General features: G+C 46.6%; 2 protein-coding genes across 3 annotated transcripts in view; both read right to left on the reverse strand.

Annotated features, from left to right (window-relative positions):
* The window catches only part of COL9A3 (collagen type IX alpha 3 chain), a 36138-nt gene extending 28225 nt beyond the window's left edge, over positions 1–7913 (reverse strand). The window contains exons 1-3 of the mRNA XM_030288417.4: positions 5980–7913; positions 4754–4831; positions 478–513 (exon numbers count right to left, since the gene is read on the reverse strand). Of these exons, the coding sequence (XP_030144277.4) occupies positions 478–513; positions 4754–4831; positions 5980–6045 (180 nt within the window). The 5' untranslated portion in view covers positions 6046–7913. The remainder of the gene's footprint in view (positions 1–477; positions 514–4753; positions 4832–5979) is intronic.
* A 142-nt stretch (positions 7914–8055) lies between these two features.
* On the reverse strand, positions 8056–19218 carry OGFR (opioid growth factor receptor). Of its 2 annotated transcripts, XM_072916884.1 has the most exons (9): positions 18878–19218; positions 16640–16693; positions 14772–14816; positions 14040–14102; positions 13671–13755; positions 13254–13332; positions 12743–12809; positions 12315–12463; positions 8056–11505 (listed from the first exon to the last, which is right to left on the reverse strand). In XM_072916884.1, the coding sequence occupies exons 1-9, from the start codon at positions 19091–19093 to the stop codon at positions 10134–10136; spliced, it is 2130 nt and encodes a 709-aa protein (XP_072772985.1). In that variant the 5' UTR covers positions 19094–19218; the 3' UTR covers positions 8056–10133. The 2 variants fall into 2 exon arrangements, with proteins under 2 accessions (XP_072772985.1, XP_030144274.4); XM_030288414.4 differs by lacking the exon at positions 16640–16693 and having other exon boundaries at positions 18878–19215.
* Positions 19219–19939: the final 721 nt, after the last annotated feature.

Genomic DNA, 19939 nt, shown 5'->3' on the forward strand with positions numbered 1-19939 from the left:
GCAGCATGGGAGAATCCCATGAAAAGAGGTGAATCTTGCTATGAATCCATATCCAAATCCCAAATTTCAGTGCTTTGGCTCATTCCCATGTGCTCACAAGCTGTTCTTAGTGGGGATAGGAAGGGATGCAGTGAGTGGCCAAGGCAAAGGGTGCAGTTTTGAGCACCCCTTGGCAGCCTGAGGGGCTGAAGCAGAATCAGGGTAGTGCCAAAAACAGCCACATAACGTGGCTTGGTGCCATGACACCTGTCACCATACAGGTGATGCACAAGCTTTATCTCACTCATCCATTAATTTAACTTTCATTCTATTTCACTGATAGCAATGAAGGTGTTTGCCCCCTGGGGCAGTGCTGAGCATCCCCACTCCTGGGAATTCCGTGGCAGATGAAGAGGAAAGCGAGGCTGTGAGTGCCAGCTCGTGTCCTGTGTCCTCTTGGAAGGATGGACAAGTCAGTATCAAGCAGGAAATACTTACTGGTGGGCCTGGCAAACCAGGAGGGCCTGGCTCTCCCTAGAGGAAAGGGAAGAAAGGGTTAGTGCTGAACCTTTGCTGACTTTTTCCAGCAAGGGTGTTCCCAAGTGCACTCACACTTCTCCTCGTGCCCACTCCAAGATTTACCTGGCTCAGCCTCATGAGCTGATGCTGCTACCCCCTAAGCAGGATGAGCCTGGGTAGCCTTCTCCAACATCTGCAGTAGCAGATTTGGGGAAATCCACATCCCCAGCCACTGTGGCAGAGAGAGCCACAGCTCCTGAACAGCCCCCAGAAGTTTCAACTTCTTCCAGACATAGTTAGAATTTATTTGCACTTGGGATTGGCAGCAAGTGGGGCAGAGAGGAAGCTGGATGGGTGTCACAGCTTCCAAACATCTTCCTGGTGAAACAGAGGGATACAGGGATAAAATCCAGCTTTCCAGGGCACAGTATGGAGCTGTGCTACTGCCAACAGCTGGGGATTACCACAAAGTGAAGAATGAACAAATTGTCTACAATGATTTTCTTCATATGACTAAACTTGGACAGGGAAAGCAAACAAGCACAGCCCCCAGCTGATTCCCACCTAATCCAATTGCACAATCTGGATTAAACACAATTTTCATACAATATTTCAAAAGCACTCTATTTTTTTCTCTAGTGTAATAAAAAGAAACTTTTTAGAACAGCGTTAAAGGTGTTTGTGAGACAACATTTTAGAAGTCTTTAATCACTTCCTCCAGCTCAGCCAGTTGTAATGCCATTCATAAGTCTGTGTGTAGACCCCAGACAAAAATTTGTATTTTATTGTTAGGCCTCAAAAGAAGCAAACATTTGTGACAGCAGGAGCTTGACTGGAGCTTGCTTTCCAACTCATCCCACAGAAAAACACTTTGTGGCCCAGTCCAGAGCTCACCCTGCCCTCCTGGCTTTAGGGTAAGTGCACTGAATATTGTGAGAGGTGTTGTGGGTGAGCAGAAGGGAAGGGGCAACCCGGGAAGGAGAAAAGCACTGTGGAAGAAGCGTGGTTATGAACAGAGCAAGGCTGGAAATAACACCATCCCAGCACAGGGCTGGTAACGAGGAGGCAGGAGGTGTGTGCAGGGCTGTGGGATTTGCAGATGTTTCTGTCTTTACTGGGAAGGCTGTGGGTGAATCCCTCCAGGCTGGAGCTGCTCAGGATTTATGTCCTGCACCACTGACCGACCAGAGGGTCCCTGAACAGAGGCATCTTTATGCTCTGACTTGCTGAAAACTCCTTCAGTAGCCTTTGCCCACAGCTTTTCCATAAATAGTTATCACAGCACAGCTGGGGAAGGTTCCCTGCCCAGGAAATGAAAGGAGCAGTTCTTTGGAAATGAAAAGGCAGCTGGAAATGGCTGTAGGGGTGGTTTGCTCCTGGGATTTACCAGCTCCTTGCATTTTTCCTTGGGAACCTGCACAGGGAGGTCACAGCACCAGCAAAGGCTGCTGGGGACCACCTTAAACCTTGATCCTGCCCTGGTGGAGCCCTGCAGGACTCTGCAGGAGCACCAGAACTTCAGAGAGCTGGTTGCAAAGCCTAATCAGGGTATGTACCCCCAGAGGTCCCTGGGAATTAGAGCAAGGGCTGTCAGCAAAAGGAAATGCTCTCCTGGTGCTATGTGACAGAGCTATGTGGAAGTTTAGTCTTTCTCAGCAAGTCAAGCCAGGAGACAGAAAGCAGAGGAAAAAAAAAAAAAAAACCTTGATTTTTGAAAAGTGACAATTGCTTATTAGCAATTTAGGGAATTACATCTCCAGAAATAATTCACAGGAACTTGTCACTAATTCTTTCCATCAAAACATGCTGTTTCTGGTCTTAGGAGAGAGATTTTGCTTGTTACTGGGTATGAAACGAGAAGCTTGTTAAAGGCTTTAATTATAAAATATTTCAGAGGGACTTAATGTTGCAGCTGCCCCTGAAAGGCAGGGATGAAAGCTGGACCTTTGAGAAATTGTGCTGATGGAGTTCATCCAAGGAGATATCCTGAATAATTCAGCTGCACGCTCTGCACCTCTCAGTGCTCACAGCTGGTGGTAAGAGACTGCTGAACACCTCAGCAGCACTCACCCAGCTCAGACATCCAGCAGCACTTCCACACCACTTTCATCCAAAGTCACCTGACATGATGATCTGGCTGGAGTGGCTTACAGAGTTCAGGAATACAGTGCAGAAATTTTTCAATTGCAATAAAAAAAAAAAAAAATCTCAGCACAAAAAGAAAAAGAAAATAATGGTTTCAATCTGCAGTGGCATAATTGATACTGCCACTCAGGATTCACATGACCCTCCACACACAGCACTAGGAAAATGCAGAGCAGTGCTGAATTTTTAATACCATCGTTTTTTTTGGAGTGTACTGACACAAAAAGGGCAGCTCATAAGCAGGGAGGCTGTGTGCCTCTGCTCAACACCAGCCACAGCCCAGCATCTCCTCCTGTGCAATTCCTGAGAGGACTCCATTTCCTCTTGAAGAGCAGGAACCATCCTGGAGCCTGCCCTGGACAGACAGACCACCTGACATCCTCTATCCGGATGAGGGATGCCCTTCAAGTCTGTTCAAATTGGAGACTATTTCTGTGTAGCCAAAACTCCAGACTGAAGCTGGGACTGCAGGACTTTGCACCTTAAACACTTCACTCAGCCATTTGATGTATTAGGACTAAGTTCTTTACATTAATTAGATGTTGTTATTTGATCCTGTCCCACGGGGAGCCTTCCAAAGATTTTAGTAGTGGATAAAGGGGTGTAGGTCCACATGACTGACACCTCCCTGGGCTCTGTTTCCAAGAGCAATTAGAAGCCATGCTGGTGCTGTTCCAGAATTAAATATCCTGTAGAAAGCAGGAAATGAACAACTACAGGGTTTCTTCCCATTTCCTCTCTGCAGAAGGTGAAACTCAAAGTCTGAAGGGCTTCATCCTTCCCAAACTCTTCTTTTTGCTTCCACATTGATCACAGCCATCCTTTCCCAAAGCATGCTGGCGCAGCAATGCCCTGCTGCAGATGGGACCAGTGTCCTCTGCCCTCTCCTGGGGTGTCCCCTGAAGCCTTTTGTGACACCACGAGAAGCAGCTGGAAGCTGCCGAGGTGCCAGCTCTGAACATCTCTCTCTGAACCACAAAACCAGAGGGAGATTCCCAGGAGTACAGGCTCCTTTAGCCAAAAGGACACTCAGAGGGAGCAGCTGGAAATCAATGAGGTTCTCTCTTCAGCCCAGCCTGGCTCAGGGAGCTGCAGGGAAAGCTCCCCACTGCAGGCACAAACACTCCTTGTTCACCGTGTACCAGGGAACTCGTACATTTTTTTTAACCTCCTTATTCAAAAGAAAATGACCTGCATGGAATGAATAGATTTTTTCAAGGTTGCTTAAGGGCCCAATTCCAATAAATGTACTTCAGACGAGTTTTAAAAACCACTGCACTACTCCACAGGCAGCTCAGAGAGACAAGGGCTGCTCAAACTGGAAATTGAAGCAGGAACCAAGATTTTGCATTTGATGTGCTCTTGCTGAAGGTCCATCTGATGCTCATTATATCCACTGCCAACTACAGGATACAATTCAGTCCTTATCCAACAGATGCACAGAAGCAATATTTTTAATTTCTATGGAAACATCAATTAAAAGTAACAGAACATGATTTTCTCCTCCATTAAGTCCTGGGTTATGTAGTCTTCTCCCTCTGCAGGAGGTGTAAGGAGCTGCCTGCTGAAACAAAGGCTCTTCATTTTATCTGTCTTTTGGGCCACTACAAACTCGAGTCTGGCAACACAAGAGCCAGATCCTGATACATCATGTGCCAAAAGTGAGGGGTAACCATGATGACAATATTGAAATAAAACTAATAAGACAAAAACAGTGTCCAGTGCTGCATGTTTGAGTCTCTTGTAGCCTCTCTGGAAATTCAGATGCTCTGAAGCATCACATAAGTCTGTCTTTGAACTGCTGAACGTGCGCTGACCCCACACACATCATACCCCTGCACTCAACCTTGCACAAAAAGAGAAATATTCTACTTTGCAAGCAGGGTCACAAAGCCCTGATCTCTCCCTGGAGACAGGGGGTTGATCATGCAAAGAACCTGCTCAGCACCTCCACTGGCTGTTCAGCCTCCTGCAGAACGAGGACAGTGATTTTCCAGCTCCATCCCCCAGGGATGTCCAGAGGCTGTGGATCTGGAGAGCAAGAGCAGCTTCTCTGCCCCAGGCTCTGCCCCTGCCCACCCCTGGCCCGAGCCAGCCCTGTGCCACTCACATCAATGCCGTCCTTGCCAGATGGTCCAGGGGGTCCAGGGGGTCCAGGAGGGCCTTGTGGTCCAATTCTTGGAAGGGACTGGGGAAAAGTGAGAGACAAGAGCTTGTTTTTCCATCAGAAGGAACATATGTGCTAGATCAGAAATCAATGGTCAAGTCCTTAACAGCTTCACCCTAAATCTGCACCCCCTGCCAGCCTGGGTGGGCTCAGAGTTGCTCCAGAGCAGTGCAAGGCTCTTTGGAAAACCCCTCTGGCTGAGCACATCTCCAGCTCCTTTTACAGGTGGCCAATACTGGGAATGCAAACTGGACACTGGGCAGCAAAGCGGTTTTGTTCTATAGGAAATTGTTCTGACTACAGGCACGTTTTGGGTTGGGCAGAGGAGGAAATGCAAAGCCCATGGAAAAGGTGCCAAGTACTTGGTAGAAATAATTAATTTATAGCCCCAGTCTGATGGAGTGATGGCAAAGCCAGGCAGACACCAATGGAGACAGGAGGAGAAAGGGAAAGGGAAAGTCTCCTCTCTGAGCAGGGTGTCACTTGAAAATCTGGGATTTTGGAAAGGTCTGAGGTGGGGGGAAGGAGAGAAAGGTCCAATAAATGACTTCTGTGTGGAGAGGGCTCCAGAGAGCAACTTACTTAGCTTCTGGGAACAAAGGTTTCATTGTAGAAGCAACTCTGCTCACAGCAGAGTTCTGAATTCCCAAGTCAGGCTGTGAAAATTCCTCACTAACAATGAAAAACTCACTGAGGAGTCACTTCCCCAGACAATAATAATATTAACACCAGACAGGGAAGTTTAATACAGATTCATGCCTCAAGTGAGCAAGGGTTAAACATGCTGTAAAACCAGAAAACTGATTGAGGGAATGAGTAAGAAATTCTGATTCAGATAAAGACCCAGATCAGATCGGATTCGCTGGAAATCTGTCACTCCATTGTAAAAGCAAACTGTTTCTCTTGCATCAACAGATCTTCCCTTTCCAAGGCTTTCCCTCTCATAATTGCAGTCCTGAATGGGAAAACACCACTTCTACAGAAGCAGAAAGCAGCAGTTTTTACACCTACCCACACAGGTACAAACCCAGGCGCACATTTGTAATAAACTTTAGAATAATAACCTGCCTATTGCCACGTTTCACCCCACAGGTACAACACACAAAGATCACTCTTTTTCACCCTTACAGCTTTTTCCTGGAGCACGAGACACAAACGATGTTTCTCACCTGAGCTGATGCTGCGGCCAAGAGCTGACACAGGGAGAGGAGCCCAAGAGCAGAGATTCCAGCCATGGTGCCCAGGCTCTGCCTCTCTCCTTTTCCTCCGGGGCAGCCAAACCCTTTCTCCTCCAGGGTCCAGCAGATCCCTCCTCCTCCTCCCGGCTCTCAGCTTACACAGCAGACACTCCTCGCCTCCAGATAAACCTGTGGCTCCAGCTGGAGCAGGGCGAGAGGGGCCGAGCTTGGAGGAGAGGAGGTGGAAGGAGGGGGAGCAGCAGGCAGCCAGCAGCTCTTTCATGCCCTGCTAGGCAGCCCCATCCTCCTGCTCCAGGAGCCTGGGGAAGGGCTGGACTGGGAGGTGGGACACAGGGCAAAACTGGGTTACTCCAGCTGCAAATACAAAGCTGTTCCTTAGGTCTCACCCAGGACATTTCCCAAAGCCCATCACCACCTCTGTGCTGGAGAGGTAAAAAGCAACACAAGGTGAGTTTTTCAGTGCCTGAGGCCACTTAACTCCAGCAGGGACATTACTGTAACAGGGCACGGTGGCTACAGAGAAATGCACTTACTGCTTAGCGAGGTGCTTTGGTAGCTCTGAAGTTGTTCACTTCTGGTTTCAGGGGTTTTTTTAGGGTGATCTGAAGAGCACTGATTCCTTGAGAAGTGATGAATGCTGGTCAGAAAACAGACAATCACAGACAGATACAAGGAGAAAGGAAAAAGGAGGAAAATTCTCAAAGGCACAAAGAAATATTTGAAATACTGTGAGGAAGGAAGAGGAAGACAGTTCCCTGCCTGGTGAGCCCAAGTGGAAATAGATTCATGACAAAAGCATCTCCTGCAATGAGCCTCACTATTGCCTTTATTGATTAGACAATTCCATCCAAAGCAGGACTTGGAAGTGGAGAGGAACAGTGGCCAGATTCCTCAGGGCTGAAACGACACAGCTCATCTGGTAAGGAACACAAGAGGAAAAGTGGAAAATCAAAGCTTAGGAACTGAAATACCCGATTTTAGCTTGACACCTTTGCAACAGGAGGCTTGTAGGAGCACACAGTGTTTGTCTGTCCAGCTGCCCAGCAGCCAGTATTCCTAGAGCTTTGGCAGAGGGATAAAGGACTCAGATTCACCAAGCTCCCAGAGTTTTCTGTGGAACAGGCAGCTGGGGACAGAAAGGGAATGTGTGTCTCTAAGTCTTCTGATGGCTTCAGAGTCACTGGAATCCTTTATTACACACCCCAAACCCCAGAGGGAGAGCAGCTTTGCACAGCTTGTACCTCCTCCACACTGAGGCCAACTGGTGGCAGGAGGGAAGGCAAAGGAGACCCAAATTCCTCAGCCACACCTTGTCAGGAGCAAGGCAGGGCTTGGGGGGCTGCAGCAGCTGGACCTGCCCATGGCCAGCACGGGAAGGGCTGGGACTGTTCACCTTCAGGAATCCCACAGACCAATGGATTTCCAGTAAACCTCTCGTCCCACACCCACAGGCAGCACAGCTGAGGGGACACAGGGACTTAGAGGAAATGTTACCATAAATACACCCCTGTTCTTGTGTCCTGAGGGGGAAAAACCCTGAAGTGAAGCTCCCACAGCCCAGCTGGGCAGGAGCCCCGGGGGATGCTCCAGCAGAGTCCTGGTTTGCTCTGCAGAGCACCACAACAGCAGTGGGAGAAGAGCTGCAAAAGCACTACAAAACATCCTGAATGAAGCAGACATCCCATCCCTGAAGTGTGCAAAGCCAGGCTGGATGGGGCTTTGAGCAACCTGGTCCAGTGGAAGGTGTCCCTGCCCTTGGCAGGGAGGTTGGACCAAGATAAACTTTGAGGTCCCTTCCAACCCAAACCATTTTGCAATTCTATGATTTCCAAGCACATTATTAAACAAACAGCATAGTGGGGGTCTTTTCCTCCAAAACATTCACTGGGCATCACCTCCACAGGGAAGAAACAGCAGCTTTGTGCCATGGTGAGCCCAGTACAGGACCCACTTTCGGGAGGAACCAAGCAACAGCTCCAGGGGAGTGGGTAAATACATGGTCATATCCTACCCTCAAAGATGAAAAAATATAAATGGAAACTGATATGCATTAAAGTCATGCTTTAATAGGAGAATTAACGTAACAGACTCTGTGATACAGCTCTGAGTGCTGGCAAACACTTTGTGAACTCACCACACACACCTACAGCCAAAAGTAAACCTGGTAGGAGAGGGAAGGGGTTGGTTTGAGCACTCACTCCAGGCTGGGGATCAGAGTGAAATCCCATTAAACACAAAACCATAACAAGATATAGGATCTATGCCCCAACTGAGCACATATTCACACTGAAAACTTCATTAAATAAGAAAATTGCTATAAATCTGTACAAAAGCCACAATTAACAGTTCTTAGGAATCTGTTAGGAAAGAATTCTCACTCAGTATCTTCAAGTATTTCTATCTGTAGTTAAGTGTATTCTTATTGGCTGTTTATCTCCATCTGTTCTTAAGAAGGAAGTATTTTAAAAACATTAAAGCCTTTTTTCAGTACGTGTGTGACCATGAACATCAGATGTTAGGCTAGCAGACTTTTATTCCCACACACATATGTGGCATGCTGGATCAGAAACTACAGTCTGAGAAGGCAAATCACTCCTCAAATTCCTCGAAATATAAAGCTGTAGCAGAGAGGAAAAACACTGACATTGCACAAACTGCTGCATCTGCTGTTTGGCCATCTCCTACACAAACCAAACAGCACCAAAGAACCTCAAAACCAACCCAAACAACCTGAGCAAACAGCAAATCCAGAACTTCAGGCTGTTGAAAACAATTTCCTCTGCTTCATGAAACAGAACCTCTGTTGTAAATTTTTAGGAGTGAAGGTGGTAAACTGTTTAAATGCTCCTTCAGACCCAGTGGAACATTGTGTAAGTGCAGCAGAAGAGCTGACAGGGAGGTCAGGAACACTGAGGCAGGCAAAGAGCTGGCAAGGTCTGAAAGTAAATTCTTGAGGGCTGGAAATAAATCAACCAGACAAGCGTAGTAGCCTCTCCAATTAACATTTCAATTAACTGCCCCACAAAGCCCAGTGGTTTCCAGACATGCTGCACTGGAACATGCCCTGGCTGCCTGACATTAAAGCCACAGGAACCTGCCCTAAGTAGGAAACAGGTTGGATCTGATACATCAAACCTCATGCCATGGGCCTGAAGGAAAGGGCCCCCCCAGGCCACTGCAAATTACCAGCAAATGCTGAAAAAATGCACTAGGAAATATTTGTACTGCTTTGGCAACTGAGGAATGAGGGCCTCTGAAACAGTCATGGACAAAAAAATCTGTGGAAGACTATAAAGTGGTTGGAAAACATGGGGAAGAGCAGCTCTAAACAGTTTTATACAAAACCTGGAGCTTTTTCTCTTAGAAGCCAGTAGGCAATTTGTAGTCTTAACTTTAACAAGAACTACAAACCAATCTCTGTGGGGATAAGAGAAATAATTACTCAGCACTTTGCACCTCAGAAAACGGATTCTCTACACAAAGGTTCATACTAGTCAGAGACATATTTTGGCTACAGTTTTTATCCCAGTTTAGAGCCAAACCTACTTTTGTTATAGGAGGAGAGGCAACTACACTGACATCATGTGAAATCCATATATTCATGTCTTTTAAAGAAACAGCGCTTTTGCCAGGAAAAAAACTCCTGGGAAGGTACAGCCTTTCATAATAACAAACAGAAGTTACACAGTAGTAGAAAGGCCTGGCAAATTAGGTCATGCTGTCTTACATTAAAAATCATGTCTTTAATAAATACTTAGGTAATTCAAACAAGGAGACAGATCAATTTTCCTCTTCTCTTTCAGTAGGGACATAACCAGAATCAAAGCAAAGTGCAAAAATCCCCGTTGCTCCAAGATAGCCCTGAACATCAGATAAAACCCAGGAACAGGACACAGCCTGTCTGTGGAAATGAGTAAATAAAGTTTTCCTCTTTAGGCTAACCAAGAGCTGGATCTCAGTGAGTTTACTAGAGATGATTAAAAAATCATGGAAGAGTGAAAGTGAGACAGGGGCCAGCTGGATCTCCCAAAGGAAGTTTATTTAGCTCTCCAAGCCACCAAAGCTGGCTCCCAGCAGACAGGGCAGTGCCATCTCGGCTGGCTCGGGTGCTCACTGTGCAGCTCTCACTCTGCTGCTCCCTGCTCTCCTCCAGGCTCTGTTCCATTCTCAGAGCCTTCACCTTTTTCTGGTGAGACCTCAGTTCTGTTTTCTTCAGGACAAGTGGGTGTTACGCTCTGCTCATGACTCTCTGGAGCTTGCTTCTTGTCTGTGTCTTCTGCTTGCCCTTTTTCACCTGCCTTTTCCTGCTGTCCTACCCCATCTAGTTCACTTTTACCCCCTAGGATTTTGCTGTTGCAGTGGTGCTGATCACCCCCTGCTAAGTCTTGATCTCCACTTGACTTCCAGCCATCCTTGATTGGAGCAGTGCAGCCAGTCCTGGGGGGCTTGGAAGCAGCTGGGGGTCTCACAGCCCCACCATCTGCATCACCACCACCACCTCCCTTCTCACTTGGCACTTCCACAGCTGCATTTTTCTCACTGCCACTTTCTTGTCCAGCCTCACCGTTAGCAGCAGATGGATTTGCCTTGGCACCAGAAGCTGAGGGTCCCATGCTCAGGTTTATGGCCAAGTTGACTTGTTTGCCTCTCAATGTCCTTTTATCAACTTTCCTGCGTTTCACAGCTGCATCCGTGGCCTCGGGCACAGCCGGCTCTTTGGTGCTTGAATCACCTTCCTTCAGTGCTCCCTGACTCTCTTCTGCCTGGGACACTGGGTCTGAGGAGGGGATCTCTGCATCAATTGCACACTCTCCCAGATTATGGGAAATGTTTTCAATATCAGCAGAGTTTTTCAATGATCCATCCCCTTTAGCATCTGCCAAACTTGCATTCAGTTTTCTCTTCTTGCTCTCCTTCGTGCAGTCATTCTCTGCAGTGCCCTGCCCTTCTTCAGCTTCACTTTTTAAATCCTTTTCCTCCAGCTGGGAGAATGAAGCTTCTTTCTCCTCTTCATCATCTCCTACCTTCAAAACACATTTGCTTATCTTCTCCTTTGCATGTTCATCACTCATTTCAGGCTGCAACTCTGCAGCTTTTCCAGCTTTCTGTTCCACCTCTGGAGACTGGTTCTGATCCTTCTCCACAGGATCAGCATATTCTTGACACGGAGTGTCCTGTTTCTCCTCAGGCCTTTGGTGCAGCTGTGGCTTGGCAGAGCGGGGTCTGTACTTTCGGAGTTTGTCACGAGGCCCCCACACGAAGCTGCTCTGAGGTTTGAAGTGTTGCCAAGCATAGTGGATGAGTTCCCTCCTCTTTTCTTTGCTTCTGACAGTGAACAGGAAGTAATCCAAGGCACTTCTCTTGACATTTGGTAATGTCTCCTCGACAAGAGTTTCTGTGAGGAAAAACTTCACCAAGTGCACTTGATAGTCTTCATATCCCATCTCCCCCAGGCACTTCAGGATGCGAGTAATCCTCAAATTGTTGTGGCTGAACCTGAAGGAAACAGGTAAGCAAAGCTGTCAAGGGAAAGTCTTACAAGTCACTTTGAACCTCTGGGACATCTGCAAAATGTTTCATCATTTACTGACTGTGACCCATTAAAGACTATTCGACAATGCAAATGGAAGCACAGGTGAGCTTACTTCTAAGGCACCCACTGCTGCTGTTTGCCTTCAGCAGCTCCTTCCTAACCCTCTCTAGGCTGACAGGATTCATCATCTCAGCTGCTTGGAAAGGTTTTGGCTTTCTGAATCAGCCACCAGTAGTTAAGAACCACCATGTTGGGGCAGATACACAAGTCCTGCCCCAATGGAGACTCTGCAGGGTAAGCCTGCAGTATTGAGAATACAGGCATGAAAGGATGCTGCCAAAACCTCAAGACTCAAGCTAGACACAGCTGTTTTTTCATTTTTTATTTTAATATTTGATGGACTTAAAGTTGTTTTTTCTTATGTGAATATGCTCACTCCTTTCAAGAGATTAATATCACCAGGAAGGGCTGTTACTTACTCCACAAAACCTGCAATAATATAAAACCATCCCATTTGCAGAGCACTTTTCACACAAGGACTCAAAGCATTTTACACACATTAAGGGTGCTTCATAAACAATCAGGGAACCATATGGGAAGGCTTCTATTTTGTAGCTTAACAGAATAAAAGTTAAAAATACTTTAACTAGAGAACATTTATCAACAAAAGGCTCCATTCCTCAATGGCTGGGGATTTCCTAGGCTTAGACTTTTTTCCCCTTTGAAGAAGTGCTTGGCTGCAGTAAATGTTCAACAGCATCAACACAATCACCTGTTCAAGTTTTCAAATCGTTCATGCCAATTCTCTGCTCTCACAAGTTCTCCAGTTTCTTCGTTGACCAGATTGATGCCATAAAATCCCAGCATGAGTTTGTAAGCACGGATAAACCTGTCCATGACTTCCTTGGACTTCCTAAAGGCCTGAAAACAAGACACAGCAATTAGAGAAAAAATGCAACTCCCTAATTACCTGCACAAATTAAGTGACACCTGAATTCTAAACAAGGGCTGACTGTATCACGAAGCATTTCATTTGCTGACACGAGACAGGCAAATGCTTCACTCGGAGCTCTGTGCACACTAAAAACCCAAGGAAACAATGGAAAAAAACCCACTAGATTTCAAATATAAGGTATTTAGATGAAATCCTAACATGCTTCAGATCAAAGAAAGAAAGAGACAAAATCTTAAAATAAATACCTGGATTTCTTGACAGGTGAGTGGCCTGGCACGCCAGTTCATCCCATGTTCACGTAAAGGGAACAGCCTGAAAATAAAGGAATTTTCAGGCCAGATGAGCAAAGATAACATCCAACCCAGGGTACCCAACTTGTTAAAACCAAAAAAGATTCCAAAATTTGTGGTATCACAGGTAGCTCTTGGAGAACTCCCATCCTTATGGACACAGAAGTAGTTTTCCAGTAAACCCCTCCCATACAATTCTTGTCTACACCAATAACAAAAACTTTGCTTTTGTGGATCTCTCTCCTTGCCTTAACTTTGTGCCCCAAGACCACAAATGACTCAGATCTATTGCCACAGCTGCACTGGAAATCTGAGTTTTCAGGAGTTCTAGTGCTTTGCCCTCTGAGGAGTGCAACTCAATTAACTAAAGTAATTCTTGTGTGAAGCTGAAATCAGGAACACAGATCTAGCTGACACTTAAAAGAGGCACAACTAGAGAGGCACTGTGTTCATGCAAACAATTTACCACTGTATGTAGGAATGGTTTTCTTCCAGTGTTTCATACTTGTCCCCCCAAGATGAAAGCAGAGTTTCAATATTCACACCTGCAAGGAAAAGGAAAAGGTCAGGCAAGAAGTGACACCAAATTAAAATTAAAGTTAGCCAGTAAGTGACTCCACACAGCTCACTATTCTACACAGGCATTAGCTTCTCCAAGACAACCAGCCAGAAAAAAGTCTTTGTTTCCTATCACCAAAATATTAAGGAAAATACAGCAGGAATATTTAAAAATGAAAAGTTCTTGATGGGTTTTTATTGGTTTGGGTGGTGGTTTTGGTTGGTTGCTTGGTTTGGTTTCTTACTGTCTCACATGAATGAAACTACTCTTTCATCAACCAGCTGCAGCAGATGGCATCAAGCAGCCACCACACAAAGCACTCACCGTGGGGTACAAAAGCAATCTCATTTTTGTAAAAGCTTAAGTTCCACATCTCTTCATCCTCCTCATTCTCTGGTTCTTTTAAATCCTGGAGATGAGAAGAAGAAATGAGCAAGCAGCAACCCTTTAAAAGGCAATACCTCTCCTTGTTTTCCCTCACATTCCCTACACATTTCAAGCTAAATCCTCAGAAAGTGCTTTGGAAAGTAGCAGCTTGTTTCTGATGCACCCACATGCACATCATCCCTTCCCCCTCACAAATGAATCCCTGGAAGGTGCTGAGCCTGTAAAGCAAAGGCAAAAAGGTGCTCCCAAATCTAGGAAGTGTTCCTGCAGGCAGAAGTGGTGAGGAGCAGCCCCAGGAGCACGTACTGGGTAATGGTTTCTGTATCTCTGCAGGTCTCTCGCCGCAGTCCAGTTGCGCCTCCCACTGCACTGGAGAGAAGAGACAGAGCAGAGATTCAGAATAAAATCACCTTCTGCAAAATAAAACAACATCATGACTGAATTCAGCACCTCACACAGGTTCCCCTGCATGTCCTCTGCACTCCCAGCACCCCCAAAACCAACCAGACTGGTGCTGTACTTATATCTCTGCATTCCTGATGACAAATTTAAACCAAGAGAAGGTAACACAATCTCCTGTAGCCAAAATACTTCTTTTTCCTTCTCATCTTATTAATCAAGGTTTTTGTGTTTTATGTGTATCTTTTATCCCACTTGGGTTTGCCAATGGAAAAATCAGAACAAGCTGGAGATCCCAAATACAAAAATGACATTGTTTTTCCTTAACTCAAAGGTTTTCAAACAAGACGTGTCTGAGCTGCTATAAACCCTAGTGAAGACAGAGGCTAGGCTTTAAAATTGTAGAATTTAGGATGCAGAAATATCCCTTGAATTCAAGATTCTCATTCCCTGCAGACCTTGCTGAAATAAAAGTTTTCTTCATCTTTGCTTTATGCTCAAGACCACCCTTGCTGATTTAAACAGTGGATAGCACCAGAGCCGCATGGTCAAATTAGATCTTTTATTGGACTTCTCTTCCAATCATAATATTCATTATTACCCATCTTTCCATGTAAACAAATTTTATGTCAAGCCTACCTGAAAACCCCTCCAAGACAGCAGTGAGGAATTTGAGCTTTGATCCTGCAAATAAAAAGCATTTAGTTGGAACACTGTGAAACCAAACTTCACTAAGAAAATAAAAAATATATACAAAATGAGAATACCAACAGCAGTGACTCACAGGATCCCTATTAGTTGCCAAGTGACAGATTTACCTAGTTACAGCTGAATTCACTGTATTTTATGCATAATTCAAATTGCTAGAGAGAAAAACCTGTGGTGTCACATGAATAGACACCAGATTCTCATCACAGATGTGCTAGCTTCATTCCAAGTGTCACATTTAGACAGAACTCACAAAGAATAGCTTTTTGTTCCCCCTCTGAACTACATCATAGAAATAGAAGTTTCAAGTATGCCTTAAAGTGCATTTTAACTGAAATATACACGTATTTATTTATACATTTGATTACCTCAGCAATAAGGGATTTTGTTACACTTCACAAGCAACACAGACAGGTTTAATCTTGCTGAGTGCTGAACCATCTTACCCCAAACCATGACAGGACTTTACAGTGTTCTGTGAATTGAGAACCACCAAAAGGAACAAGATTCCTCATGAACAGAGGGCACCCAAAGCACAGCACAGCCAGAGCGTTCAATGCCAGCTCACAGAGAGAATAGGGAAGTTGGGAAATGGGGGTAACATGTGCAGAGTCTTGCAAAACAAGCATTAAATGAAATTTAGAAGAAGCAGCAAAAACTCCCTGAAATTACTTCATAACCTCATTTGGTATTTCTTAACATCACATGCCCAGAGAAAAAGAAAACCATTTTCTAACAAACACTGATCACTAGTACATTAATTATTAAGGCAGGAATTGGTTTACATCTGTAACACCTTGAAGTTGAAGTCACCCATTCAGTTGCCCTGATGACAGTTATGTGGTATTAATGACAATTTTGTTACCAATTACCAAATAATCCCAGAAATTCTTTACATTTAAGGTTCTAAAGTAAGATCCTTGAACACATGCCAGGTGGGACATGAGAACAGCAGACTGGATCCCACTTAGAAAGAGAACTGGTTTGCTGAGGAGCCATTGCAGGTACAGAGAGAGATGCAGTGCCATGGTGTAAGAGGCTGTAAAAGGCATGGCCAGAAGGAAGCCAGATCCAGGGAAAAGGCAGCCTGGAGAACAGCAATCCAGAGAACAAGATGGGGAAGCAAAGAGAGCAAAACTCAGCTTTGCTCCTCCAAGCAGGTGTTGTTCCTGGGTCTCTACAAACTTCCAACTTAAGGCCTTTCTAGGTAAGAAGCACAAACTGAACATCAAGGCTGAAACCTCCCTGTAGAAATCCAACACTTTTTTGTCTCACAGCAAAACTGAGTGGGTTTCACGCTCCAAACCTGCATCACACCAGGCAGAACATGCATTGCTGTGGGAAAGGCAAGAGAAGCAGGGAACATAACCAGGAGAGGGTGACAGAAAGAGGATCAGGCTGAGAAACCAGCTGGAAAGCTGCTGTAACCAAAGGGGATGTGGATTGTGAACAAGGCACAGGAACATGAAAGATAAGAGTCCAGAAGAGTGGTTGAAACCTTTTGTTGATGCAGATTTAGGAGAAGGCATGACCGTGGGGTTTGTTAAAACAGCTGATTGTGAATTCCAGGCATTACAGCAGTCTCAGAGGGAACTTCTTAAAATGAACACAACCCCCAAAGTTTTCAAAGCTCACTCGTAGAAGCTGAGGGCACTGAAAAGCAAAAGAGCTGGAAAGACACACCTGCAGGAGCCTCAGACCATGAACGCTCACACAGACACAAGTGAAATGCAAAAAGAAGCAGAATTTTAAGTTTGTTTTGAAAGTGCATAGTGAAAATAACAATAAAAAACTCTAACCTCAGTACCAAAGAAAGACATTATCTGCTTCAGGCATAAAGAAAACCATTCAAGCTGAGGGGAGAAGAATGAGAATTAGTGTAAAATAAGCAGAAGTAAAAACAAATTTGAGGAACTGATCCATGCCTTTGACAGGCTGCAAAGGCATAAATGGCTAACAGAAGATTTACTGCATCTTTGTGCATTCATTCTCAGTGCCCTTACAGTTTTTTGGGCACTGCCAGAGAAAGGTGACTACACATTCATCACTGAAGGAAGAGCTCCTATTTAAAAATTAAGAATAATATTCCAGGGCTGTCTCAGAGACAACAACATTCTCCTTTGTAAGGCAAAGCTGGGAAACTCCACTCACTGGAGTGAAAAAATGGTCCTTGCTTTTACAGTTGTCACCATCCAGAGTTGCTCTAAGGGAAAAAAAAAGAACCTGAAGAACAAACATATTCAAGCAGAATAATGGGAATGTTCAGGAGTTATTAAAGCTTGTGAAGTCCAGCCATGTACAAAAGAAAAGTTGATAGGGTGCACTGAAGCAGTGCAAAAAAACTTCAAAGGAAATCTCTGTCTCTTCCCTTCAGAATTACAGCTATTCTACCCAAAATGCCTTTGGCCTTTCTCAGATCTATGTGCACAGGTAATTTACTGTTCCTTCAAAACAGTATTTTGTTATTATTATTATAAATGTTATTTCTATTTTAATGCTTATTAAGCAAAAAAAAAAAAAAAAGGAAGTTTAATATTAAGCTCTTTTAAAAGTATATTCATTAGAAAGCTTTATCTGCCTATTTATATTCTAAAAATAAGGATGAGCTGCAGAAATGAAACTCGAAGTGAAGTAGTGGTTTCCCTTTCCCAGAGAGGGGAGGAGTTAAAGGACTGTAGTGTGCTTTGCCTGGCATAGGAAGTTCTGGAAAGGAAAAAGTTGTATTTACCAAAGCAGTACTGGAGAAGAAATTACTGACACCCGTTGTCAAACTGAGAACCACCGATGCTATCACAGAAACCTCTGATAAGACTAAAAAATTCCTTTTATTTCAAATAAATATTATTTTAAGGCACCAGACACAAGTGCTTGGGCTTTGCAGCACTTGCTCAAAACTGCACCATGCAACTCTAGTTTTTAAAGCACACCAATTTTTGGTTGTTAAAGTTGCTCTACACAAGCTCCCTAAGAAATAAAACATGTCTAAGAGAAATAAAGAGTTACAGCTCATTTTTTAAATTGAGCAGATGTTATGTAATGAATTTTTATTGATGGCATGAAAGAGCCTAGGGAAGGCCACTCACAGGAAGCTGAAGATACCAACCAAAAACTTAAAAGAACATCAATGCCATAAGGTCAAATCCAGAGCCATCAGTAGTGGCGAACAGGCAGGTGCCACACACAACCTGTATTTATGGGATAAAGTCCCCACATCACAGGAACGGTGGGGAAGAAAAAATTAAAATTACATTGCCCAGCTCACGGCAATCTTGAGGAGTCAGGAAGTGACAGCATCCCTGTACTCCCCGCTCCTCCAGGGGGATTCGCTTCGACAAGATAAGGAGAAATTCCGTGCTGAGGATCCCCCGAGGGCCGCGGAGCCTCCCCCGGCACCGAGCAGCGGCTGTGCCCGGGCACGGGAACAAGGGTCGGGGAGGGGAAGGGCTGAAGGGATGAAGGACTGGAAGGGATGAAGGGCTGGAGTGCTGGAAGGGATGAAGGGCTGGAATGCTGGAAGGAATGAAGGGCTGGCAGGGCTGGAAGGCTGGAAGGGATGAAGGGCTGGAAGGGATGAAGGGATGAAGGGCTGGAAGGGATGAAGGGATGAAGGGCTGGAAGGGATGAAGGGCTGGAGTGCTGGAAGGGATGAAGGGCTGGAAGGGTTGAAGGGCTGGAAGGGATGAAGGGCTGGAAGGGATGAAGGGCTGGAAGGGATGAAGGGCTGGAAGGGATGAAGGGCTGGAAGGGCTGGAATGCTGGAAGGGATGAAGGGCTGGAAGGGCTGAAATGGATGAAGGGCTGGAAGGGATGAAGGGCTGGAAGGGATGAAGGGCTAGAAGGGGCTGAAGGGCTGGAAGGGGCTGAAGGGCTGGAAGGGATGAAGTGCTGGAAGGGATGAAGGGCTGGAAGGCTGGAAGGGATGAAGGACTGGAAGGGCTGAAGGGCTGGAGTGCTGGAAGGGATGAAGGGTTGGCAGGGCTCCCCTCACGCCGTCCCGCCCCGCGGGCTCCGCTCTGTCCCGTGTCCCCCACACGCACCTGGCCGTGCCGCCAGCCCCACGCCCGGCCCTGCCCCAGCTGCTCCCCCGCATCCTCCGCCTCCTCCGCCGCCGCTGCCTCCGCCTCGCCTCCGCCGCCATCCTCCTCCTCCTCGCCGTCCTCCTCCTCCCCCTCCCAGGTGGAGTCGTACTTCCAGAGGTTCGCCTCGTCCTCCGCCTCGTCCTCCTCCGCCCTGGGCGCGAACCAGGCCGCCATGGGAAGGTGAAGGGAAAGGGAAAGGGAAAGCGAAAGGGACAGGGATGTGGCGGCGGGCCGGCCCGCCCGCCCGCGCGCACAAAGCCCGGGCACGCCTGGGGGGGCCGCGGGACGGAAGCGCGGCCGCGCCCCGCCCCCTTCCTGCGCCCGCCCGCACCGCGCCGGGGAGCCGAGCGGGCGGCACTGGGACGGGACCGGGATCGGGAAACGGGATCGGGAACGGCATTCCCGGCCTGGGACGGAAACGGGATCGGGAACGGCATTCCCGGGATCGGGAACGGCATTCCCGGCCCGGGCCGTGAACCAGGATCGGGAACAGCATTCCCGGGATCGGGAACGGCATTCCCGGCATCCAGAACAGCATTCCCGGCCCGGGACGGGAACCGGGATCGGGAACGGCATTCCCGGCCTGGGACGGGAACCGGGATCGGGAACGGCATTCCCGGCATCCAGAACAGCATTCCCAGCCTGGGACGGGAACTGGGATAAAGATCGGCATTCCCGGCCTGGGACGGGAACCGGGATAAAGATCGGCATTCCCAGCCTCCTACGGGAACCGGGATAAGGAACGGCATTCCTGGCCTCGTATGGGAACGGGGATAAAGATCGGCACTCCCGGCCTGGTACGAGAACGGGGGTCAAAGAACTGAATTCCCGGCCTCGTACGGGAACCGGGACAGGGAACGGCATTCCCAAAGAGCCAGCACTCTCAAAGCAAATGGGGGCAACAGGCAAAGTGTTTATATTTGCCGATACTCAACTTCACATCCAAACAATTCCTAAAAAATCGGCATTGCTGGATTGACGGTGAAATCCCCAAGTGGACTTTCCTTGTTACGAGGCTGG

Source organism: Taeniopygia guttata, chromosome 20 (assembly GCF_048771995.1).
Source record: "Taeniopygia guttata chromosome 20, bTaeGut7.mat, whole genome shotgun sequence".
NCBI lineage: Eukaryota > Metazoa > Chordata > Aves > Passeriformes > Estrildidae > Taeniopygia > Taeniopygia guttata.